The sequence below is a fragment of the Sardina pilchardus genome, chromosome 10, assembly GCF_963854185.1.
Source record: "Sardina pilchardus chromosome 10, fSarPil1.1, whole genome shotgun sequence".
In the NCBI taxonomy this organism is placed as follows: domain Eukaryota; kingdom Metazoa; phylum Chordata; class Actinopteri; order Clupeiformes; family Clupeidae; genus Sardina; species Sardina pilchardus.
Window position 1 is genome coordinate 4,332,670 of NC_085003.1, and position 22,582 is coordinate 4,355,251.

The 22,582-nt window shown below is 39.5% G+C and overlaps 3 protein-coding genes and 1 long non-coding RNA gene across 4 annotated transcripts; 3 read left to right on the forward strand and 1 right to left on the reverse strand.

Annotated features, from left to right (window-relative positions):
* The first annotated feature begins 1,633 nt into the window (after positions 1–1,633).
* ldhbb (lactate dehydrogenase Bb) lies at positions 1,634–5,025 on the forward strand. Its single transcript, XM_062546863.1, has 8 exons — positions 1,634–1,862; positions 2,412–2,548; positions 2,737–2,854; positions 2,961–3,134; positions 3,359–3,532; positions 4,289–4,406; positions 4,493–4,616; positions 4,755–5,025. The coding sequence occupies exons 1-8, from the start codon at positions 1,808–1,810 to the stop codon at positions 4,920–4,922; spliced, it is 1,068 nt and encodes a 355-aa protein (XP_062402847.1). The 5' UTR covers positions 1,634–1,807; the 3' UTR covers positions 4,923–5,025.
* Positions 5,026–6,386: 1,361 nt separating this feature from the next.
* golt1bb (golgi transport 1Bb) lies at positions 6,387–11,740 on the reverse strand. Its single transcript, XM_062548149.1, has 5 exons — positions 11,635–11,740; positions 11,144–11,235; positions 10,808–10,986; positions 8,679–8,760; positions 6,387–7,866 (listed from the first exon to the last, which is right to left on the reverse strand). Exons 1-5 carry the CDS (start codon positions 11,657–11,659, stop codon positions 7,828–7,830), a joined length of 417 nt encoding a protein of 138 aa, XP_062404133.1. The 5' UTR covers positions 11,660–11,740; the 3' UTR covers positions 6,387–7,827.
* A 709-nt stretch (positions 11,741–12,449) lies between these two features.
* LOC134094102 (uncharacterized) lies at positions 12,450–14,458 on the forward strand. Its single transcript, XR_009940421.1, has 4 exons — positions 12,450–13,301; positions 13,573–13,639; positions 13,770–13,989; positions 14,405–14,458. It is a non-coding gene; the product is annotated as an uncharacterized LOC134094102 (long non-coding RNA).
* A 1,916-nt stretch (positions 14,459–16,374) lies between these two features.
* slc35b4 (solute carrier family 35 member B4) lies at positions 16,375–21,868 on the forward strand. Its single transcript, XM_062547007.1, has 10 exons — positions 16,375–16,551; positions 16,776–16,889; positions 17,360–17,462; positions 17,553–17,602; positions 17,684–17,765; positions 17,855–17,912; positions 19,484–19,593; positions 19,800–19,875; positions 20,019–20,094; positions 20,319–21,868. The coding sequence occupies exons 1-10, from the start codon at positions 16,466–16,468 to the stop codon at positions 20,563–20,565; spliced, it is 1,002 nt and encodes a 333-aa protein (XP_062402991.1). The 5' UTR covers positions 16,375–16,465; the 3' UTR covers positions 20,566–21,868.
* The last annotated feature ends 714 nt before the right edge of the window (positions 21,869–22,582 follow it).

A 22,582-nucleotide genomic window follows, 5' to 3' on the forward strand; every position in this document is an offset into this window, starting at 1 on the left:
TATTATTATTATTAAATCACACCGTCGATGGACCACAACATACATTTTTGCAGAAGGGCATAATTGGCTATATTAGCTGACTGCGTCCCACCACTTCATCGTTACGCAGAGCTCGATCAGGCACCATATTTACGCCGAGACCCATATCAGACTTGTCGGGCCTATTACTGCGAATGTTTTCTATCGGCTATATTACAGGCCTCCATTTATCAAATTTGGGCAACTTCACCTTTGCAAGCGGACCCTGTAGTTCCCTGCTTGTTGACACTCAAACATTGTAGACTATAACGTGGTAAGTCAAATTTTACTTCATTCATCAATGTGGTTTCAAACGTGAAAGATTTAGGCTACCACGAGCACGGTGGTTATTCAACGATATTCACATGTTGCATGTCGCATGTTCCAGAGACCTAAAAGGCCTAGTCTAGGCTACTTGAAGTGACTTCTATATTTTACATTACAGTGCCCCCTGCAGCAATAACTACCAAACACTGGTTATGATGCAAGTCTCGGAGTGTAAAACTGCCAACAGATGGCAGGGAGACTCGTAAATTCGTTCTTTATAACTTCAGACTTGAGGCAATAATTAGCTGAAATATGAATAGCATTCCTTCACAAAAAACGTTAAAAACTTCCACTTACTTTTGTGTTGGAAATGTGGAAGGAAACAGCAACTTTGAAATCCAGTCTTCAGAGCAATCTAGTGCAGCACTGCTGAAGCTTCGACATGTTCCCAATCCTAATTAACTACTAGGCTACAGTGAGATGTCATCAAGGGATCTCAAGACGATTACACAGTAGAATTAATCTGCTTTGTCGTAAAACTCCATGATCAGATATTATTAGACTGAATTGGAATAACATTTTGAGGAGTTGAAATAGGCTACACACGAATTTGGGTCTGCTGAATTACAGGCTATGTGCCATACATCAAACACAGGTTGACGTTTTCCATACAGGTTTGACTAGTCCAATGGTCTAAATGGATTTTAATATTTGAATCTGATTTGGATTTACTTATTCATCCTTGTGTGTAAGAGAAAAACAAAAAAGCTTTGCTTAAAAGGCCTTTTCAAACAAATAAATAGGCTACATACATAGGCGCACATGACAAGCTTTTACTTTCCCTGCCCTTGATACACGTCCTAGCTTTTGGGTATTAAAAATGGGACTGGTTCCAAAACGGATTACCTTGAGATCATCAATGGAGTTAAGTAGCACTCTGTGCATGTTTTTTTTTTTTAATGTGGAGACAAACAGCAATGTTATCCAAGACATAATGGCCTAATAAAATTGCTAAGATGTGTGATTTCTGTTGATAATATTATCAAAATATATTAAGCATAATATTTATCATTTTAGCATTTTTTGACATTCGTTATTTGTAATGTGCATAAAGAGACATGTAATTTTAGTCCTTTTCAACAGCTTGTTCAGGATACAACCCTGACACAGAACAGGCATGAATTAGTCATTTGGATGCAGGTGCACATGTAGCAGATTGAAGTTGTCAAGGGATTAGATTAACCCAATTACCTGTCTGTAGACAGACATTGGCTGTGGAATAAATGATTGTGGAGGTGGAGGGGGTGAGATGGAGGAGGAAAAGAGGTGTTGTGTATTTCTTTTTAAGGTCATACCCCCTATGCTGTGTCTGCCGCCGCCGGAACCAGGTGCTCCGCTCCCTGATTGGGATGGGCAGGAGTGGCACTGTTGGGCACTGCAGTGCAGTTCCTCAGTGAGCTACACTGACTACCGCAGCAGGGGAACTGCCTGCCTCTCTCCATCCCTCGTGTCCTGACATGCCATGTTGATTTCTTGGTGGTATCTTTACCTGGCAGCCCGGCACATCATCCATCAAAGCAAGTATTTGAGCGAGTACTCTGATGTCATTACTTGTCTTATATAAATTAACAATATTCATATTCTGATCTTGCCTACTTTGGGTTTTTACGTGGGAGTGAGTGCATGTCTTTGTATCCTGGGTGTATGCAGACACGCATATGTGTGATTAAATAGATGAAATCTTAAATGTGGTAACATTTTGTATTTATCAATACTGGCTACTTGAATGGTACTTTTTACACTTCATGTCTAACCAGGCTTATGAGTATCACGTGAGAAAGTATGGGCTAAGCGTCTGCATGTTTGTTTTATAATAGTCTGAGTAGTGCATTGTTGATGCTTTCTCATTAATATATTGCTCAATTGTCTAAACTCAAGGGTTTCCCTACTAGCAGATGATTAACTACAACAATCAATCCATGCACGAAAGTGTGTTGTGTTTGTGTGTGCATGGTACAAAATGTAATGCATGAATGTGTGTGCATGGTTGGCAATGGACATTGGTCTTAATTCATTTGATCTCTCAGCCAATTGGAGACTACTTAGCAAAATCTGTTTTGCTGCAGCTCTGGACATGGCCTCAGTCCTGCAGAAGCTCATTATGCCCCTCTTCAGAGGGCCAGCAGAGCCGCCCAGGAACAAGGTGACCGTGGTCGGGGTGGGCCAGGTGGGAATGGCCTGTGCCATCAGCATCCTACTGCGGGCAAGTTTCTGTCACTACTAAAAACACTGCATCTATTGATGACTTCATAATATGGCAAACTGTGACATACAGTGGAAGTTCATATTTTCATAATTTCGATTTTTTTTGGATGACATTTTATACTGCAAAGGTAATCATTCAGAAAGCTGGGCATATCAAAAATCATTCTCTCCTCTATATGTTAATAGGACTTTTGTGATGAGTTAGCTTTGGTGGATGTGATGGAGGATAAACTCAAAGGAGAAATGATGGACCTCCAGCACGGTAGCCTCTTCTTAAAGACACCCAAGATAGTTGCTGGCAAAGGTGAGGGAGGTTTGGCAACTGGATCACAATATTATAGATCAATAGTGTTGTGCATTGTAAATTCTAACATTCAGAACTGCTTTACTTAATGTCTCCAAAACATTAGATTACTCGGTGACTGCTCACTCCCGGATCGTTGTGGTCACAGCCGGTGTGCGTCAGCAAGAGGGGGAAAGCAGGCTGAATCTGGTGCAGAGGAATGTCAACATCTTTAAACACATCATCCCTCAGATCGTCAGATACAGCCCCAACTGCATCCTCATTGTGGTTTCCAACCCAGGTTCACAAATCAGTCTAACACAGCATCATTAGTACAATCCATACACATGCTCGTGCTAGACCATAGCCTGAGTCATGGCACATTTTAAACTACCATTTACTAAGCCAACCTTTAAGTTCAATAATTGTGCTGGTTGGATGGGTACCTCCAATTTATGAATTTGGATACACAACGTCCCACCATCACCATGGAGATATTTCTGAAAGTTCTCTTTCCTTCTGTAGTGGATGTCTTAACCTATGTGACCTGGAAGTTGAGTGGTCTGCCCAAACACCGCGTCATCGGTAGTGGCACCAACCTGGACTCGGCCCGCTTCCGCTACCTGATGGCTGAGAAGCTTGGCATCCACCCAAGCAGCTTCAACGGCTGGATTTTAGGAGAGCATGGAGACTCCAGTGGTAAACGAAAGCACACATACTGTATAGGAAGACTGCTCTGACATGTTGTTAATGCAACACTAAAACACTTTTCCTTTGTTGCACGCACACCATTTGTAGTATACTATTTGTACACTATTTTGACATTTTATGAAAGTATGATGTATTGCGACATCTAAGCAAGTCAAATGTGTAGTTTCTTACGTCTCATTCGATTAAACTACAGATCCGCTACCCAATCTGGTAAACTTACATAGTGCGGTTGTAGCCAATAGAGAGCCACAAAGCGAATGCAGAAGTGTCCTTCACTTTGTCACAAGTTGATAAACCACTGCAATGATTTCGGAAATATTATTTTAAGGTGCAAAAAACTCTTTAGTGTTGCTTTATCAGGATCTCTTGTCTTCTCCCAAAAGCAGTTCTTTTTAGGTTGTGTTTCCTTTCTTTCTTCCCCTTTTGTCAGACTAGAGCTGCACATGGAGGGCTCTGACCTCCACTTGGGGCCAAATGCTCTATCTCACAATATTAATGATTATGAGGTGTTATCCACCACAATTTCATGAGTTCTTCCTTGACCCGCCCACCATCATGGAAATCTGGCCTTAATCCTGCTAGCAATACAGACAAATAAAACTCTGAAAACATCACTTCCTTGATGGAGGAAATATGTATGATGAAGTGCAGCTTGTGTCCTGGGTTGTGGGGGCGGCCTTACTTATATCCTTAACCCAGATCAAGCATATAGTCTTATATTTATGGACCATTGTTTTCCTATAGTGCCTGTATGGAGTGGTGCAAATGTAGCAGGGGTGAGTCTTCAGAAACTCAATCCAGACATTGGGACGGAATATGACAAGGAGAACTGGAAGGATACTCATAAGAGGGTTGTAGACAGGTAAGCTATATACAGTGCACAGAAAGGATGACAAAGTTGCATTATGGTGGCACAGTTGAATTCTCAGTTGGCTCCTTTTCCTGCAGCGCCTATGAGGTCATTAAACTGAAGGGGTACACCAACTGGGCTATTGGTCTAAGTGTAGCTGACCTGATCGAGAGCCTAATGAAAAATCTGAATAGGATCCATCCAGTGTCAACTATGGTGAAGGTCAGTAAATGTACTTTTACGGGAGTGACACTTACTGCACAGGCTGTGGCAAGCCACTTCACAGACACATATAGACCAACACATTTATGTACTAGTGAATGTATAGGTGGGTGACTCCTGTAACTTTCTGATTTGCAGGGCATGTTTGGCATAGGTGATGAGGTTTACCTGAGCCTGCCCTGTGTGCTGAACAGCAATGGGGTGAGCAGTGTTGTCAACATGAGTCTGACTGAGGATGAGATGGCCCAGCTGAAGAAGAGTGCTGATACATTGTGGAACATTCAGAGGGACCTGAAAGACTTGTAATTTAACATATTACCAATTCATTATGTCATTACAAAGTCAAAACCTTTCTCTAAGGTCTCAGTCATTTCAGTGTAACTGATTTATATTTGAATAAACCTTAAAAACCTAAGCTCTGTAGTATATCCACTATGGGGGAAAATGCAGACATGTAGCTAGCTGCAAGCACTCATACTCAAGTTTCATGTCAAACAACAAAAGATTGTCTGAGATATAAGGTCACTTCCTCTTTGGCGGCAATTTCGATTGGCTGTGATGGGATAGCATTTTTGAAAATGGCTTAAAAAATCAACAAGGCTTAGTCTGAAGATCATTTGGGCCGAGTTTTTTTGACAAACAGATAAATCAGTCACCTTTGAAAATGTTTCCACGTTTCGGACAACATCCAAGATAGCGGCCAGATCGATTAAGTTTACGTTCCTAGTTGGCATGTGCCAGCCTTTGGAACTCCCACAGTATTAATACATCACTAGTTTGTTTTAATTCCAAACACATTAAGTTACAATCGGGCAAACAAGTCAAAAGTTATGTGCGTGAATGCACATTAAAATTTGGCCTATTGGTGGTGCTAGAGCGCTTGAGGTGCCATCATGAAACTTGGTGAATTTAATGCCACTGTCCCTAATTAGTGTTACCAGGACTTTACCCAACGGTTCTATGAGCTGCCATACTTCAATGCTAGAATAAAAAGAGGTATGATTTCATTTAATTTTTCATTTCTAGTGTTTTTGATGGCATTTCGTCCTGTCAAGAACAGATACTTACACACAGACCTGTTGTTCCCACTAGATATCCAGGGTAATTTCGTTGTTTGGTTTTGATCACTGCACACAAATATAAGAGAAGCCTTCACAGCACAATATTACAAAAAGGCATCATTAACATGTTTGCAAGCTTTTATTAGTATCAGCTGGCCTGTTGGTGGTTTTACACTAAAACTAAAACCATGCTACTTGGAGGAAGGGACTGGCTAACATATGAGAAAAAATGTTTCAGTTAAAAACAAAAAGGTAAATGAATATATAATTTCCTCAGCCTAGTGGTATTCAGCATTTTAAATATTGATAAAATACAGTCCAAGGGCCCACATCATTAACTCATTCACTGCCATTGACGTCTTTGATTAGCTATCATTGTGAGGTCTTAGGTGGACTTCTGATGAAAGGGGGGACAACTTACTTTCTCTGTCACAGTTTATCAATGGTTTTCCTTTAATTTATAGACAAAATTCTAGTTGTAGCAACCGATTGCATGCTTAACAGCATGACATGATTCTATGGGATAATGTTTGTGGTATAAAATGGAAACTGCAGATGACAATGGCCTGTTTTAACTGGCTACAGAGCAGATGCAAATGCATCAAAAATGTAGTTCGTCGACCATTTAAATTAATTTTGTAGCCACAGAATTAGAATGAGGCTGCTTTGAACATTGTTAACTGCTCAGCAAAACACATACACAGTAAAGTTCACTCCATACATGTTTAATGTTCAGACTTGTAAAAAGTACAGATGTTGCAGGTTTGTAATTAAAAATCAGAGATGTTTTGAACTGGTCCCTCACTCAAATGAGGCCTATTGAACATCCCCAGGTAAACATGTCCATCTCATCAAGCTCTATGGAACAACTGTCCAACAAAACAATATAAAATGAGTGGTTCCTATCAGTGTTATGCATTTCAGTCACAAGCAGTTTCCATTAAACATGTATGACATACAAATATCAAAAGACAGTCAGTTTTGCACAAATATCATTCTTCATTCAGAACACTGTCAGATTCAAATAAAGATGGCCAAGAAAATATTCCCAGATGCATGTATACATGTCATATGTATCATTGCATTGGTAAAAGAGAATGTAACACATGACAATACCAAAATGATCAGTAATGTTGTTTGTCTGAGTGCCTGAGGAATTAAGTGAAGTTCGCTTCCACGGTAGAAAACACAGGGCAAGAAAAAGTCCTGGTGTACTGCTGTGGTCATAGCATACATAATATCCCCCTGGGCTCATGCTTGCAAGCTTGTTTTCACAACCATATTATGGACAGTATCATGTTACCAGTCATGGTCTATACCCTAGTGACATTTGCATTGCTGCACAAGCTATTTGTGCATAACCTATAAGTAGGCGTAGTGAGCCCTATTACCTTATTGGTCATGTTGGCATGTAACAGATTTTTTTCACTATTTGTAAAAAAATAAAAAATAAAGTTCATAAATAATGGGTTATGTATTTCAAAATTCTGGTTTTGCTCTACATAATGTCACTGAACTTGTTTACTACCAAAATGTTGGCATGTAGTGTTATCCCCAGATGTAGCTGTAGATAGAAAGCCATCAACACTTAAAGCAACCTTACAAAAATCAGTAACCTTTTATTACACACACTCACAAGACTCCTCCCATCAGATCAGCACAGCACTGTACACAACGGCCTGCTTTTTCACACACGCGATTCTCTGAAGAACTTCTCCAAAGTTTGGTCATTTCACGTCAACGTTTGTGCACACACAATGGGGAGTGGTAGATCCTACGGTGCCGAGTCAGAGTGCTCATGGTTTTGTCCTGGTTAACCACCAGACGGAGGCACGTTAACACCATGATGCACAGCCTGTCTCTGGATTGGGCTGGAAAAGTCCCCAAATCTTCTTGGTCTTTTCTGACATGGCAACGCACTTCATGCAATAAATGATCTCCTTTGTCGAAAGGAAACTTCAGTAACTTCAGTAGCCAGATGGAAAAAAATGCTTTCCTTCAGATGGAAAGAGGTCTGAATTGACTGTCCAAATTCACCTCAAGGAGTGTTGGCAGTGGGCAGTAAAGTAACATTTAAAATGTAAAATGTTGAAGTATAAATATTGTTAGGGAATGATCAAGCAAATGTCCATTGTGACCATCAGTTACCGTTATACCATGGTGTTGCTCTCGCCAACTTTATCAACCAACTAGGGGAAAAAAAGAAAATCAAATGTCAAAATGAATTGCTGTGAACACACATTGGCCACATTTACATGATGTTTTCAATTCCGAAGTAGTTTATTCAGAATCAAATAGTTCGGAATTAAAATATTGTCCTTCGAGTTTACATGGAAATAATAATTCCAAATTGTTACATGCAACATAGGTTAATTCCGCTTTATTGTATTCCGCTGAACGTCTGGGGGTCGGGAAGGGTTCCGATTGGACAGGCGGCGCATGAACGCAGCCTAATTAAGGTCTACCGGAAGAAAACAAACTTTAGCTGGCTAGCGGCTTTTTTGTCATCTCGGGTTAACGTTACAGCATGGGCAATAACATAATGAAAACGTTTTTCGCAGTAATTCTGATAATAGGCCTACTATTTAACCAGCAGCTCGAGAATATTGTCAAGCTTCACGTTTGCTAGCTGAGTAGGAGAAGAGTGCCGGAGAAGGGGGGAAGAAGACGGAGCCGAATTAGCAATGAAACAAGCATGCGCTTCTTCTTCCTCCTTGTACGAGCATGCGCCAAACAAACGGAATAAACCTTGAATCGGAATAAAGGTTTACATGATCAAGGAGTGCGTTAATTCCGCTTTAACATCAGAATAAACCAACCACTTAATTCGGAATTAAGTTTAATTCCGAATAATCATTTTCAAGCGGAGTAAGCATTTACATGTTCTCTATTAAAGCGGAATTAACTTTTATTCCGAATTAACTTGGTTTTATTCGGAATTAAAGCTCTCATGTAAACGCAGCAAATGTCAGTGTAACTGTGGTCAGGCAGAGGAACTCACCCCACTGATACCTGGGAGGTTGAGAAGAGACCCCAGAACGGGTATCCTCCTAATGAAACCAACAGCAACCGGAAAGAACCCTCTGGAAAGGAGAAAGGGAAAGGTGTTCAACCACGACACACAACACAAAACCTGTAGTGCAACTGCTCTGTGACACAAGATGTCATTTCAAAGACTTGCATGTAAAAGTGGTATGTTCAAAAACGTCAGTAAGGAGAGCTTAAGTGGGGACATGTGCTACCATAACCGACAGTTCTATGATTCGTTGGATAAGAAGTGAGGCAGGTATTGAGGCACCAGACTCTTGATAACCCTGATATGTACAGCATATATTTTGCACATTCATGACAAGTGAATTTGCACAAAAATACAACATAACTGAAAAACCCTGTGTATCCTACTGATATTTGGAAGTGGTCAAATATAAGGGGTCTAAATACAACACTGGTGCATTAGAAAACAGAAACAGAAACAGCATTAATAGCATTAATACTGCACTTTTCAGGACACCGAATCGCTTTACAGTGAAGGCAGAATCTCACTAGCCACCACCCATCTACTAAACCTTGACCAATATGGCCAGATGACCAGATTTTGATATTTGAGGATTTCAATAAACGATGAATCAGCCTATATTCATTCTAAACAAACACAATGTAAAAACTCTAATATTTAGGTTTTTCAAAATTTCTGTTGGGACATTGTGTTTAAATAGGCCTAACGATCTGGTATCCATATGTAAGGCTCTTATACAGGAAATTCTTAAATAATTATGAATAATAACGTCAGGTATTTGTGACACACTATTGCTACGATAACTTCCAAGGTATTTACTTAACACTTTACAATAGTATTTTTTGTGTTTTTACACACCGTAAACACTTTGTGTGATTGGAAAGGAAAATTGCATAATGTAAGATAACGTCCATACTGTCATACACTGCATACATGCATACATGGCATGCCTGCATTGCGTCTGTGGAGGTCAGGAGCTTTACTGATGAAGATCAGTATTTGACTTTCCTTTACTTCATTTTAAAGTAGTTATCAGCCATTATAAACGCAGATACTGATAGATCGACAAATAGCTAATCTTGGCCAATAATATAGGCACACCGAATATATATCAGTTGGGCTCTAATGTCTACCACCCACATGGCTGACGTACAGCAGCCATTACATTCACCACACATCAGTAAGAGTTTGGCAATGAAAGAATAAGCCATGTACACTAGTGTGCCTAACTTTTTTTGCTTAGGTGAACCGTATATCATTTAGATGCACCCAAACTGTTTCACAGCTGTGCAATAATAGTAGAGTCTGGGGACCCAAGCAGAAGTCTGAGAGGCCGAGTCTGGCCACCCCACCCCAACACGGGTACCGAAATGAAAATCAACATGCAATGGAGCCGCTCCACAGACGCAATGCAGGCGAAGTGTTCACGCCTAACGTCAAATGAGAGTATGGATATTAATCTTACATTATGCAATATCGTTTCCAGCACAAAATCATAGATTTCAAAGGGCTTCTCACAGAATTGCAATTGCTGAGGAATCAAATGTTTATGGCAGAGTTGTAAAAGTCCAGCTTCAGAAAGTAAGTCCTACCATGTATTAGTTCTACCTGTGGAGGTGATTTCACTAATTAGTTGATCTACCTGACTGAGGTGCCAGTTAGAACCAGCTGGTTTAGTGAATGGTTGGAACAGATATGTCGCAGGACATTTACTTTCTGAAGCCGGACCTCTACACCTCTGGTTTGTGGAGCCACCCGAAGAGACAGAAAAGCGTGCTTTGCCTCAATAATTATTATAGAATATGACTGGTGAAAAAATAATCCTTCATACATATGTATGCACACAGACTGGCAACATTAAGGCGCACATGTGTGACCAATGAGAACTTTTAGACTTTTGGTCACATGCAACAAAGACCCACCGTTTTTTAGATAATAGAATGGCCAAATGATAATCCAATCTATTAAATAATTACATAATCTAATAAACCCCCAATCTAAATGCAGTAATGCTTCAGTAATGTAGAAAGATTGTGTAGTTTCACTGGGCAGCTTCAAATCATTCAAAATACCCCATGTTCAGTAGCTTGGGAGCATAGGCATCCAAAACGTACCTGAATAACAGAAAGAAGCCATAGGTCTCGAAAACCACACCAACAATAGGCCAACCGATCAATACAACAAACACACCCCCTAGGAAGAAACTGGTGGCTTTTGCTTTATGCCTTTGGAAGAAGAATCTGAAGGTGCGCTCCAGGCCGATGACAAATGATAAACCTGTGACAAATAATATCTACAGACACAGACACAGACACACACACACACACACAGAGTCAAAAACAGGTCATCTCCTATCTCAGGCTTGCAAATGACATGAAAGTTTCAATGTATCGATAGCTTGAAATAAGTACTGTATCATTTTAAAGACTCAACGTTAGGGTTACACTTACATTTCCTATGGCAAGGAGGGCTTTATCGAAGAACAGGATCATTCCAAAGAAGAGGAAAAACACGCCGAATCCTGTTAGGCCCATTCCAATTTCTGAGGCGACAGAAGAAAAAGCTTAGATATGGCATGACTTGAATGAAAAGTTTGGAAGAAGCTTTGCTAACAACGCTAACGCTATTAAGCAGGAGCATGCCGCAGGGAGATGTACTGTATATTTTAAGTGTTCCACTCATAACTAGAGGCAACACTTCAAGAGTTTTGTCATCGGGAATCGTGAGCTTTTAACAAACAAACGGGGCAATAATCATTCTTAACTATGAGTGTCACTCACTGTAAACAGTATGTTAGCCTATTTAGGCCTTTCTTTCATTCAGCTAGCTAGCTATATGCTACTTTTCCTGATTACCCACTGATGCCAAACATTTAATCTTGGGAATGCCGGAACCCCACACTGGTAGCAATAATATGACCTCAAATAGAAGTTTATCTTACTCTGAGAATCCGTCAGCGAAATCATTTTTCCGATTGAACTGGTCCTCTCAACAAACGTTATGATTGCTTGTGCTTTGCAACTATTACCGCCACGTCTTCTGGCTAGTAGTAGCAACCAGCGAAATTCTTAGCGCCTGCGTGGATGTGAAAATCTGTGCGTTCAGGCTTCTCCAGAGTGCGCAGTCGTATGGCAGCTCAGGATGGTAAATCCTACTATCATAATTTATGTCAGCGCCTAAAATAACATTAACTGCGTTTTCTAACATTTCTTTGTAGCTATATGTCTTACTACATGACTTGGCCGGTTCCCCTACACCATTCGCTAAAACACTTGTTTTGTGGAAACTAGTTATTCTAGTTATTCTATTTATTCTAGTTATTTTAGTTTACATGGAACATACCCTCTGATATCTTGGTCAGTCGACTTGGGAAATGTGTTTCATGTCCCCAAACATCACCGTAGACTATTAGGAGAAACAACAGAAATGAACTACTATTCCCATAATGCCGGAGTACAGACCCGGAAGGAGGAGGCAGCATCGGCGGTGCATACCATAGACCTAAAAGAAATGGACAAACAGACTCCGTCGTTCTCAATGAGAGGGGGCTGAAACAAAAAATCGTTTCCTGTTCATCGTACTGCGCAGACTCAAACTCATTTTGTGACGTTGGCCGCCCTGAACATTGCTGTAACTCGTCTGATAGATGTTCATACAGATATTTTGCCATTCGACCTCGACTGACTACGATTTCTTGGATCTTGTAAGTACAATCTGATTCTTTTTTAAACATATTTTTAGTGTTTTTCTGAATCACTCATTTCTTGCAAAATGGTATTTCTGTACTGTTAAGTCGATGATCACGTTTTTAAAAACCTACATCGAATAGATTAATAAAGCGTTAGACTCGCTAAAGTCTAGCTATGGCTAAAGTCTGAAGTGGATAGCAAAAGAAAACCGTTAGAGGCAGACAGGCTAACTTTTTACTGTTCATTATAGTTTCACTAACGTCAATCGTAATGTCGACCGTCAGTATTTATCAGTATTTATCAGTAGATTGTAAATTATTAGAAGTGTTATATCCTTTAGTAGTGTTTGTACTCTAGGCGCCAGTTAGCATGTAACAGCATGTGAATGAATGAACTGGCCACACTAGCATGGTGCATTTATACCTGACGATCTCTTTCAAGACATTTGAATAAAAAACGGACATCATGGTTAGTATTTATAGGGTCTGTACATGTGGTCCCTAGCCTAGTTTGTCTGAGAATTAAGTAGAAATATCCTTTAGAAGTGTTTGTACTTTAGGCGCTAGTTAGCATGTAACAGCATCTGAATGAATGAACTGACCACTACTGTATGGTGCATTTATACCTGACGATCTCTTTCAAGTCATTTAAATAAAACATGGATATCATGGTTAGTATTTGTAGAGTCTGTAAATGTGGTCCCTTGCTTGGTTTGTCTGAAAATTAAGTGGAAATATCCTTTAGACGTGTTTGTACTTTAGGCGCTAGTTAGCATGTGCCAGGTGTCATACCATTGCAGTAATCATCTCACTAAACACGTCTTTTCATATCCAATCTGTTCAACAGAGTTTACCAGTCAGACCACTACACCTTTGCCAGCACCACCACCCAGCAAGCTTCATCAACTCCAGCCATGCCGGTAAATACATAATACAGTGCCTATTGACAGCCTACACACCCCTGTTCAAATGCCAGTAGCTTGGTTCATTGTTAAATCCTGTTCTTAAATGTGTTATTGTGTTTTGGAAAGGTATTGCATTAAATTACTCTTCACCTTTTGCTTTTGTAGTAGAAAACATGTTGATGGTAGTGAAAAGGTAGTAAATTCAGCTCAATTTTTTTGTATGAACCCTGCCATTGCAGTAATCATCTCACTAAATACGCCTTTTCATTTCTAATCTGTTCAACAGAGTTTACCAGTCAGACCTACACCTCCGTCAAATTCGCTCACAACGCTGCCAATAACACCCCAGCAAGGTAGAACTGCATTTTCATTAATCTGGCACCAATATCAAGGGAGAAACAAGCCATGAATGTCTGTCACAACTTCTTTGCATCTTTATTTTTTGTGTCATGCCAATTCCAATCTATTCCTTTTGATTCATAGATTTTTACAGACTTGTTCTGCAGCACTTCCGAACAATTGAGGAGGAGCTGGGGTAAAGCAGCAGGTGGCTGTGAACACATCTATGCTGCAGAAGCTAGGTGGTGGTGGTGTGGCGGATCTTGGCCTCGTGGAGGACAACAACAGGCCATTGAGTAATGTTGAGGACCTGGACGAGTTGGAGAGGCGGCTTGCATCCGATGCGGACCTGAAAAATCAACTGGTATGTCTGTTTTTTAAGTGTTTTGCCATGTGATTATTGTAGGCATAAAAGTCCTAGCCTGGCTCTCGTAATGAATGTGGCTCTGCCTTGCTTTAATGTGGACTTACTCACTGATTCAAAAATACTACAACTGTCGCATTTCACATCTCTTTTCCCTTCCCCACTACATTTTTGGGGAAAAGACATCATATATTGAGAGCCACGTTATTCAACTCCTTGAGTGTTGTTAAACTTGAATCTCATTCCCAAGTGGAGCGTTGTGTGCTTGATACATGACATGTTGTCACTTTTTGTCATCATATATACCCTCTGTATTTGATGGTTGTGCATGAAATAGCAAAACAGCTTAAGCTGAAAACAGCTAAGATGTTTGACTGGAAGTTATGCCATTGTAATTTTGGTCTTTGTATTTCAGGTGAACATACTTGGGAGGGAAAACCACCGAGATGCTGTTAAGAGGATGCTGGGCTGGGCTTTGAGGAGGTCCCTGGCGCTCCAAATTAATTAGACTGGTGCAGCAGGAAAGGTGGCTTTTAAGTCCTTACACCTGAAGAGTGTGTTGCATATTAATATCATTATTAAAAATAATTTCAATAAATTGTTTAAGCATGTAGAAGAAATAAAGCATGTAAATGAGCATGTAAAAGAAATAAATAAACAAAATGTATTGAACCTAATACTATGTGTGGTGAGTCTGTGTGATAGTTGCTGAGGATAAATGTTTTTATATTGGATTATTAAATTACAGAATACATTTATAGGTTTCTCATCAGCAGGCACTGTCTTCACCTTAGTAAATTTGGTAACTTTGGTAAGCCCTGTAAATAATTGTAAATTGTTCTGATTGAGGGCAAATGGAAAGTGTTATAATGTATTATTGCTATATTTTAGTACATACTTTTAATTATTAAGGCCATAAATAAGGCCAATTAGAAGCTGGTGGGTAGTAAGCGGCAAAAGGGTGGCCCTTTATCCGGAGCCGCTTCTGAGCCGCCGGTGGACCGCTAGAGAACCGATGAGCAAAACTCCAGCGGGCCACTGGTGGGTACCGCCGTTGGACCGCCAACTCTGCCGCTGGTGGGCCGCCAGTGGGCCACTGACCTATTGCTATCTGGGTGTCTGTACTGTGACACAATATCAAAGCAACACACACAGATAAATAGTGACAGACACATTTTTGTTTTTTGGAGTTTTGAGAGGTTTTGGACACTTGAGAATGCCTAAATGCACCTATTAGGAATTGCTGTGTTGCACCTACAGTACATACATCTATATGTCTGCTCCAAACGTTGTGCAGTACCTCCCAAGACCATGATGAATCAGGAAATGCATGACCTGCACATAGGCCTACTGTAAACTCTACGACAGTAAACCTCAAAAACAATAGGCAACTTTTATTTTTTGTATATGATGTTGTGAAAAATGTGAAAAAGAAACTTCATGAAGTAAATAAAATCCTGAAGGTAAATCTATATCTTGGCCCATGTCATGTGTCTTTAATTTAAGCCCTGAGTGATCATTGTGCTGCCCGTGGAACTTGGCATAATGACTGTTATTGTATAAAAACAAATCGTTCAAAATTTGGCAAGAATCTCCATCTGCATTAAGAGGTTAAAGGTAAGTGCAGTATTTCCGCAGTGGAGGCAACACACTACTGAATTTGTTATCACTTATTACTATTTACTAAGCTCTAGTAATAAATAAACAGTGATCAGTCATTAAAGTTAAACATTTATTTATGTATGTATTTATTACGTTGAACATTCATTATATCAAGCAGAGTAGAAGATATCATGTCGTGTTCATGTTGAAAACTACCACACATGATCATCTTCAAAACATTAATGGAGGAGAAAAAAGTTTGAGTCTTCTTTTCCAACGTTCGTTTTTAATATTAATATTATGTTGTCTTGCCTATAGGTAATGCTTTACCCTATCAAACAGTAGGCTACCGTGGGCTATACGCTTTTTCACTGATCTTGTGAATGACTTTCCGTCATGGTTTTCGTGCAGGCTGGACTGAGCTCTAACACATAGCTCTAACAGCCAACACTGAGCTTCTGATCCAGACATTACGGGAAATGTGACGTCGAACGTTAGCTTCCCTACAACCGACATGCTAAAATACTTCTTTACGGGAAACCAACGTAATATACGGGGAAACAGTGAATTAATTTTGACTTCGATACCCTATATAGAATACACAGAAGCTATAAGGGAGACAAAGGGCACATGTTACATGAAGTTATGGGATCGCAAAAATCTGAAAGTCTATGGCCGTCCAAGGGAGTTAGCAGAGTGTTGATCACCAGCTCATTTCGTGTTTCTACTTCCGGGAATATGCCTGCCCCCTTGGTGCATACACATTTCATTGAAGAAATCGGTCCCTACTCTGTCAAACAACCCAGTCTGTGAACAATTGTCGTTGAACTCGGTGCCTCGTTAGTTTAATAATATACTATATGGTTATGCGTAAATGATAAAGATGAATCCAGCCGTCGCAGTCATTTTGGTTTTCGTTGGGTGTTGCAGTAACGTGGTATTTTTGGAACTTTTAGTAAGGTGAGTGGTTTGCAACTTTGCGACTCAAGTTCTAGGCATAGCTGTTCTGACCAGGCTAAAGATAACATTGCCTTAAAACGAACATCTTGTGTAAGTGTACAACATGAAGGCTAGGCTTCTGCTTTGGGAAAATATTGTTTGGTGAAGGGATAGCTGTCCTCTTTTGTGTCTTTATGGTGGTATTCTAACCTAATGTGGAAATAATGTGTGAACAATTTATACAGGGATTTCCCAGGATGTGGAAACATTGTCACCTTCGCTCAGTTTGCATTCATTGCCCTCGAAGGGTTCATATTTGAAACGAATTTTGGGAGAAAGAAACCTGCTATCCCTATGAGGTTGGTCGTTGGTTTTCATTATCTGCTGCTGAATCAGTGCACACACACACACACACACACACACACACACACACACACACACACACACACACACACACACACACACACACACAGGGCTGAGGAGAAGAGCTGATTCTACTCTTAAATAGTTTATTCACCACAAAAACCACACTGTATTATCCACATTCACAACATGTAGGCTACACACTCATCAACATAGGAACTACTTAATACCACTGGTAGGTTTATATTATTATAAACATTGAACAATAACCATGCATGGTGCAGTCCACTGTAATCACAGGATTCATAGTTTACCCACCCCTCTTATTTTAACACTACACTCCTACAGAGAGAGAGAGAGAGAGAGAGAGAGAGAGAGCTCACACAGAGAAAGACACACACGCACACACGTACGCACACACTCTCTCTCACTCACACCAATTATGATTTTCTGTTTCTCGCCCTAGTAATTATGTCATCATGGTGACCATGTTCTTCACTGTCAGCGTCATTAATAATTACGCTCTCAACTTCAACATTGCCATGCCCCTTCACATGATTTTCAGATCTGTGAGTATTTGCTTTTATCAGGTTGATTAAGTTGTGTGCTTTTCACAGCATTTCATGTTACAGTAAATCCTATAATGTTTATTTTATCAGGGCTCTTTGATAGCCAACATGATTCTTGGTATCATAATTCTGAAAAAAAGGTAAGTTTATAAGCCATTTATGCTTTTTTGTAGCTGTAACCACACAAATCTGCCTTTTAACTCTTACTTTATCTCATGTAGATACACAGCAAGTAAATATGTTTCAATTATTCTGGTATCAGTTGGAATCTGCATCTGTACCATCATGTCTGCTAAACAAGTGGTGAGCTCCTTACATCTTTCTTGGCAATAGTGGACTGATTGGGAATAATTTCATTTTCCATTAGTGACCGAAAACCCCTTTTTTTTCAGAACGTAGAGAAGGGCACAGAAGACGAAAGTGTTTATGCCTTCATGTGGTGGCTTTTGGGTAGGTTAATGAAACTTCTGTATGGTGATCAATGCTGGGTTATTTTACTTTGCTGTGTCACACTAATTCTGACCACCCCCCAGCCACTGCCTTACTTGTAATTAGTTATGTAATCAGATTTTTCATTCTGGTATTAAAGAATTCTGGGCCCCTTTTAGCAATCTGAAATGCACGGTCTGAAGCAGACGAGTTTAATACATTTAGGGTGTGGCCAGTCCAAAATCGCTATCTTTGTGTAATAAGTTTGCCAGATGTCAGACGCATTGTTCAAAAGGGTTGTTCTTATGTTTCTTAATCAGTCGTGGGTGTGTTTTGGGCAATCATTAAACCAATGAGAGTGACTTTTGTCATTCCCTTAAAGCAACACCAAAGCACTTTTCCTCTGTCGCCCGCACACTATTTGTTTATCCAGCACCAGCTTTGCATATAACAATGTCCACAGACAAGGTATGGTATGTTGCATGATTTTATGAAAGTATGATATTGCGACATCGAAGCAAGTCAGATTTGTAGTTTCCTATGTCTCATTCCATCGAACTACAGATCCGCTCCCCAATCTGGTAAACTTACATAGTGCGGTTATAGCCGATTGAGGGTCGTGAAGCGAATGAAGTGTCGTTCACCCTGTTACGAGTTGATAAACCACTGAAATGATTTGGAAACATTATTTTAAGGTACAAAAAACTCTTAATTGCTTTAAGAGCAACGAGTGCAACATCAAATGCGTTGGTAAATCACATACTTTGGTATTTTAGCAGGCAGCCATCTGAAGGAATCTGCTTGCACGCCAGACTGTGGATGCAACACCAGAATTACACTAAACCTTGCTTTACTAAAACGTTTGTGTGCCTAGCCGAGCATTGTCTTCATACAGCTGCACTCGCCTATTATTTTAACTCATCTAAACTGAAACTAAGTTCCCCGTGGTCTCATAGGCTATGACAAATCAGTTTTACACTATTGACTGACTGACAAGGGGTTACTATCGAAAACATAGCCTGAAAAAAAGCAACACCTCAATAATGTTCCAATGACTGTATAAAAATCTTAAAGATATTCATCCTATGGACGAGTCATTGCCTGGGACTCACTGCTGGGGGCTGCTCACATTTCCTGACAGTGTGCCTCCAAAATAGCTTTTTGCTTTAGACCAGATTTTTCTTGTCAGTTGCATAATGATTTTTTAGTGGGTTTAAGATAGTGATTTTTGGATCATGTGCCTGATCACACCTATTTTTGTAATTGATACGCCTGTGGGCGCAATTGTCAATAGAACTGGAGCGCATGCAGAAAATAAATCACTACCTTGGGTGTAAGTTAGGTGCAAGACTTGCATCACGCTTGGCCCCACGTTGCACCGGCTGTAAGATGGGGGCCTCTATGGCAAATGGCATACCACTGGCTAACCTGTTTTGGGTTTCAGAAAAGACTTCTGGGAAAAAAAGTCCAGTGTGAAGGAGCTTTTTGGATGAGGTTTAGTCATCAATGTAACCTGTGCAAAATCACTTTACCGGAAGGCACAAATAAGTGTAAGTCTAAAAAGAGTAATGTGTTATTAATTCCATCTTCAGGCATTGCTATGTTGACCTTTGCCCTGCTCATGTCTGCTCGGATGGGAATTTTCCAGGAGACACTGTATAAGCAGTATGGGAAGCACTCCAAAGAGGCCCTTTTCTATAATGTGAGTGCTGTATTTATACATGCATTCTTACCATGTCACTGTGTTTTATCTTCAGTAACGCTTACAAAGTTAAAGTAAAGTCCATTGACACATTCAGTGCTTTGTTTAATGTGTAATGTTTGAGTAAAGTCTTGGCAGATGTCTATCCATGGTCAGGTCACAGGTCTCACATTTATATGCTGGTACTGTACATTGTTGTCTTTCAGCATTGCCTTCCATTACCAGGATTCTTGCTCTTGTCTACAGACATCTACAACCATTCTTTACTCTTCAATCAAAGTGGTGTGTTGTTTAAGATTATCACAAAATACAGATCTATTAGTTCCCCTTAATTTAGTTGAATGATTTAATTGAATATATATTTGGCTTTCCTCCTTTTAAAATTATTATTTTTGATGGAAAACATTTGAAACATTCTCTTTCAGCTCCCGTGGAGGTCCCCTTGATTGGACAAGCTGTTCCAGTGATGTGGCTGTATCTGCTGATGAATGTCATAACTCAGTATCCTTCAAACATTTTACTGAAATATTGCACAAATCATATCAAAATATTATAAAAGTTACATTTGTAAGGCCCACTCGGATAATAGAGAATGCTTAGAGCTACAGAATTAGCCATTGCACTAAAGCTCAAATGTGGTCCGTAGTACCTAAGTGCTTGATTTGTAGATTTGTAGACTCTCCTCTTTGGTAAACTGTGAGTAAGCCTTTAACCTGCTGAATCAGATATGTGTGCATACGGGGAGTGTTCATCCTGACCACGGAGTGTGCCTCACTCACAGTCACACTGGTTGTAACACTGCGGAAGTTCGTCAGTCTCATCATCTCAATCTTGTACTTCCGGAACCCCTTCACTGTCTGGCACTGGGTGGGCACAGGGGTGGTGTTCCTGGGTACCCTCCTCTACACAGAAGTACTGACCAATGTCTGGACTGCTCTCAGAAGCCAGAAACCACCAAAGAAAGCAGACTAATTGAAAGATGGGTACCCCTCCACTAAAATAGTTTTGTGACTCCACCCCTGGATCATCTGTCTGGATGGATGTTAATGATTTACTGTTTTCGGGCAAAAAAAAAAACTAAAAAAAAACGCTTTTCTGTGCCATGTCCAGTTATATTTATCTGTTATGGAAATCTTTGATTGTGGTTTAAGGGTAGAGCCTGCTTTCCATAATTTTAATTTGATGACAGTACTTTACAAACATATATTCATACTTTCATTGTCTAACGGTACTGTAATGGAAATGTGACAGAGGGAAAATGAATTTAAGAACACAAATTTGCTGATGGCGTACATTGGTGGCATGATTATGTAAACATCTGTCTTAGATGAGAAAGGAAAGATGTTAATTAGATAGCTATGCCATTTCTAAGAAGTTCAACTTCTGTGCTGCTGAATGGTGATGAATATCTCAAACTCTGGGACTGTTCTTATGTTTTTAGTTTAAAGTAGCATTCATGTCTCCTTATCTATATGTTTAATACAATGTCTTAAAAAGACGGTTTAAGCTTAAGTCAGACACCAAACTAGGAGGTGCAACATTACTGTAATATATGTGAAAATACAGATTTGTGGAACATAGTTTTCATGTATGACACTGGTAACCATGTAAGCAACTCCCTATTGTTGGGTTTGATGAGATAGTTGTTCATGCTATGTGATTTTTACAATTTGGTTGTAAGATATTGTTTGCGTTAAGTCATTATCTAGCACTCCAGTACTTAGATAAGACTAAATGTACAGATGCAGCGAAGACTAATATTGAAATGTAGGTTTTTATTGTATCTATGTCCAGCAGTCTTTGTACACCTGTTTATTAGCCATTCTAAAAATGTTGTTTTATGCATATGCAATCATAATTTTTCAAGCCAAAAGAAAGACAGAATAGTTCAACGTCTGACTTGTATCTGGATTTTCATCATCTTTAGATGGGAAAGAACTATATTTGTGCCATTTCTTGTGTCACAATATCAATAGTTACACTAGGATCTGGACGATTTACTTTTCCCCCCTGAAATAGACTTTTTAAATGATAAAATTGTGATTCATCTATGTTTATTTGGGAACATGGGATGCTGAAAACATCAGTACTACAAATTGACACACAAACTTTGGACAGAATTCTTTGGCTCCTGATTGAAATAAGACTAAGAATAACAAATACTTTACTAATCCCAAAGGAAATTGACTGTCACCACACCATCCTGTGCATGTGAACAAACACAAACTTTCAATTCAAAAAAAGATTTGAATAAATAAACATTAAAGTAAAATAAGTTAAATAATGTTTTTTAAAAAATCATCAGCCATCAGCCTCTTCACTGCTGTTTGTTAATTTATTTTGTACTGTTCATATTCCTCCAGTGGCTAACCTTTTGGGATATTTTAGTATTATGGCATTGGCTGCAGAGAGGGAAGCTGAAATAGTAACATCATAGGCACAGGCCTTTTGGCTGACTTTAGTTCGTCCCCAATTCCGTTTTTCTGGAAGCAGCTGAGGCAGTTTGATTGACAGGCAATTTGTTTTTCTTTCCTCAACATGGGTAAAATACATCAAGAAAACAAATAAAAAGGAAATCGGTCAGTTAGTATAAATGTCAAATAGCCTTAACTTTCTTTGTACATTTTGTGTTCTATCAAACCTGAAAGTGAATCATGTCCTGCCACAGAGAGCATTAAAGGTAGCCTTAGCATGCAGACCTTCTCAAAGGTTAGTTGTAATGCCAGTCTGATAATGAGATACAGATTCATTCTTCTTTCATCCTATGGGCATAGGCCTATGAATAGGATGTGTAAGTCATTTAGAAGTCAATATGGACTGGCTATCACAGTGTTGATAAAATATCACGGCGTAGGCTACAAAGACCTGGACATTTAAAAAAAAAAAAAAAAAAAGTGTTAGAAGAGACTGTATAGTAGGCCTATTGTTGTTTTATAGGCTACTATAGCCTATATATAAAATAATAATAATAACGTCAGTGGTCATTGTT

Excerpts from the sequence above, each read along its gene's own strand:
- slc35b4 (XM_062547007.1), top strand. The coding sequence starts at position 16,466 with ATGATAAAGATGAATCCAGCCGTCGCAGTCATTTTGGTTTTCGTTGGG. Across the intron at positions 16,890-17,359 it reads AAACCTGCTATCCCTATGAG|TAATTATGTCATCATGGTGA; the intron begins GTTGGTCGTTGG and ends TTCTCGCCCTAG. Across the intron at positions 17,603-17,683 it reads ATCATAATTCTGAAAAAAAG|ATACACAGCAAGTAAATATG; the intron begins GTAAGTTTATAA and ends TATCTCATGTAG.
- ldhbb (XM_062546863.1), top strand. The coding sequence starts at position 1,808 with ATGTTGATTTCTTGGTGGTATCTTTACCTGGCAGCCCGGCACATCATC. Across the intron at positions 1,863-2,411 it reads CCGGCACATCATCCATCAAA|CTCTGGACATGGCCTCAGTC; the intron begins GCAAGTATTTGA and ends GTTTTGCTGCAG. Across the intron at positions 4,617-4,754 it reads CAGTGTCAACTATGGTGAAG|GGCATGTTTGGCATAGGTGA; the intron begins GTCAGTAAATGT and ends TCTGATTTGCAG.
- golt1bb (XM_062548149.1), bottom strand. The coding sequence starts at position 11,659 with ATGATTTCGCTGACGGATTCTCAGA. Across the intron at positions 10,987-11,143 it reads CCCTCCTTGCCATAGGAAAT|ATATTATTTGTCACAGGTTT; the intron begins GTAAGTGTAACC and ends CTGTGTCTGTAG. Across the intron at positions 7,867-8,678 it reads ACCTCCCAGGTATCAGTGGG|TTGGTTGATAAAGTTGGCGA; the intron begins GTGAGTTCCTCT and ends TTTTTCCCCTAG.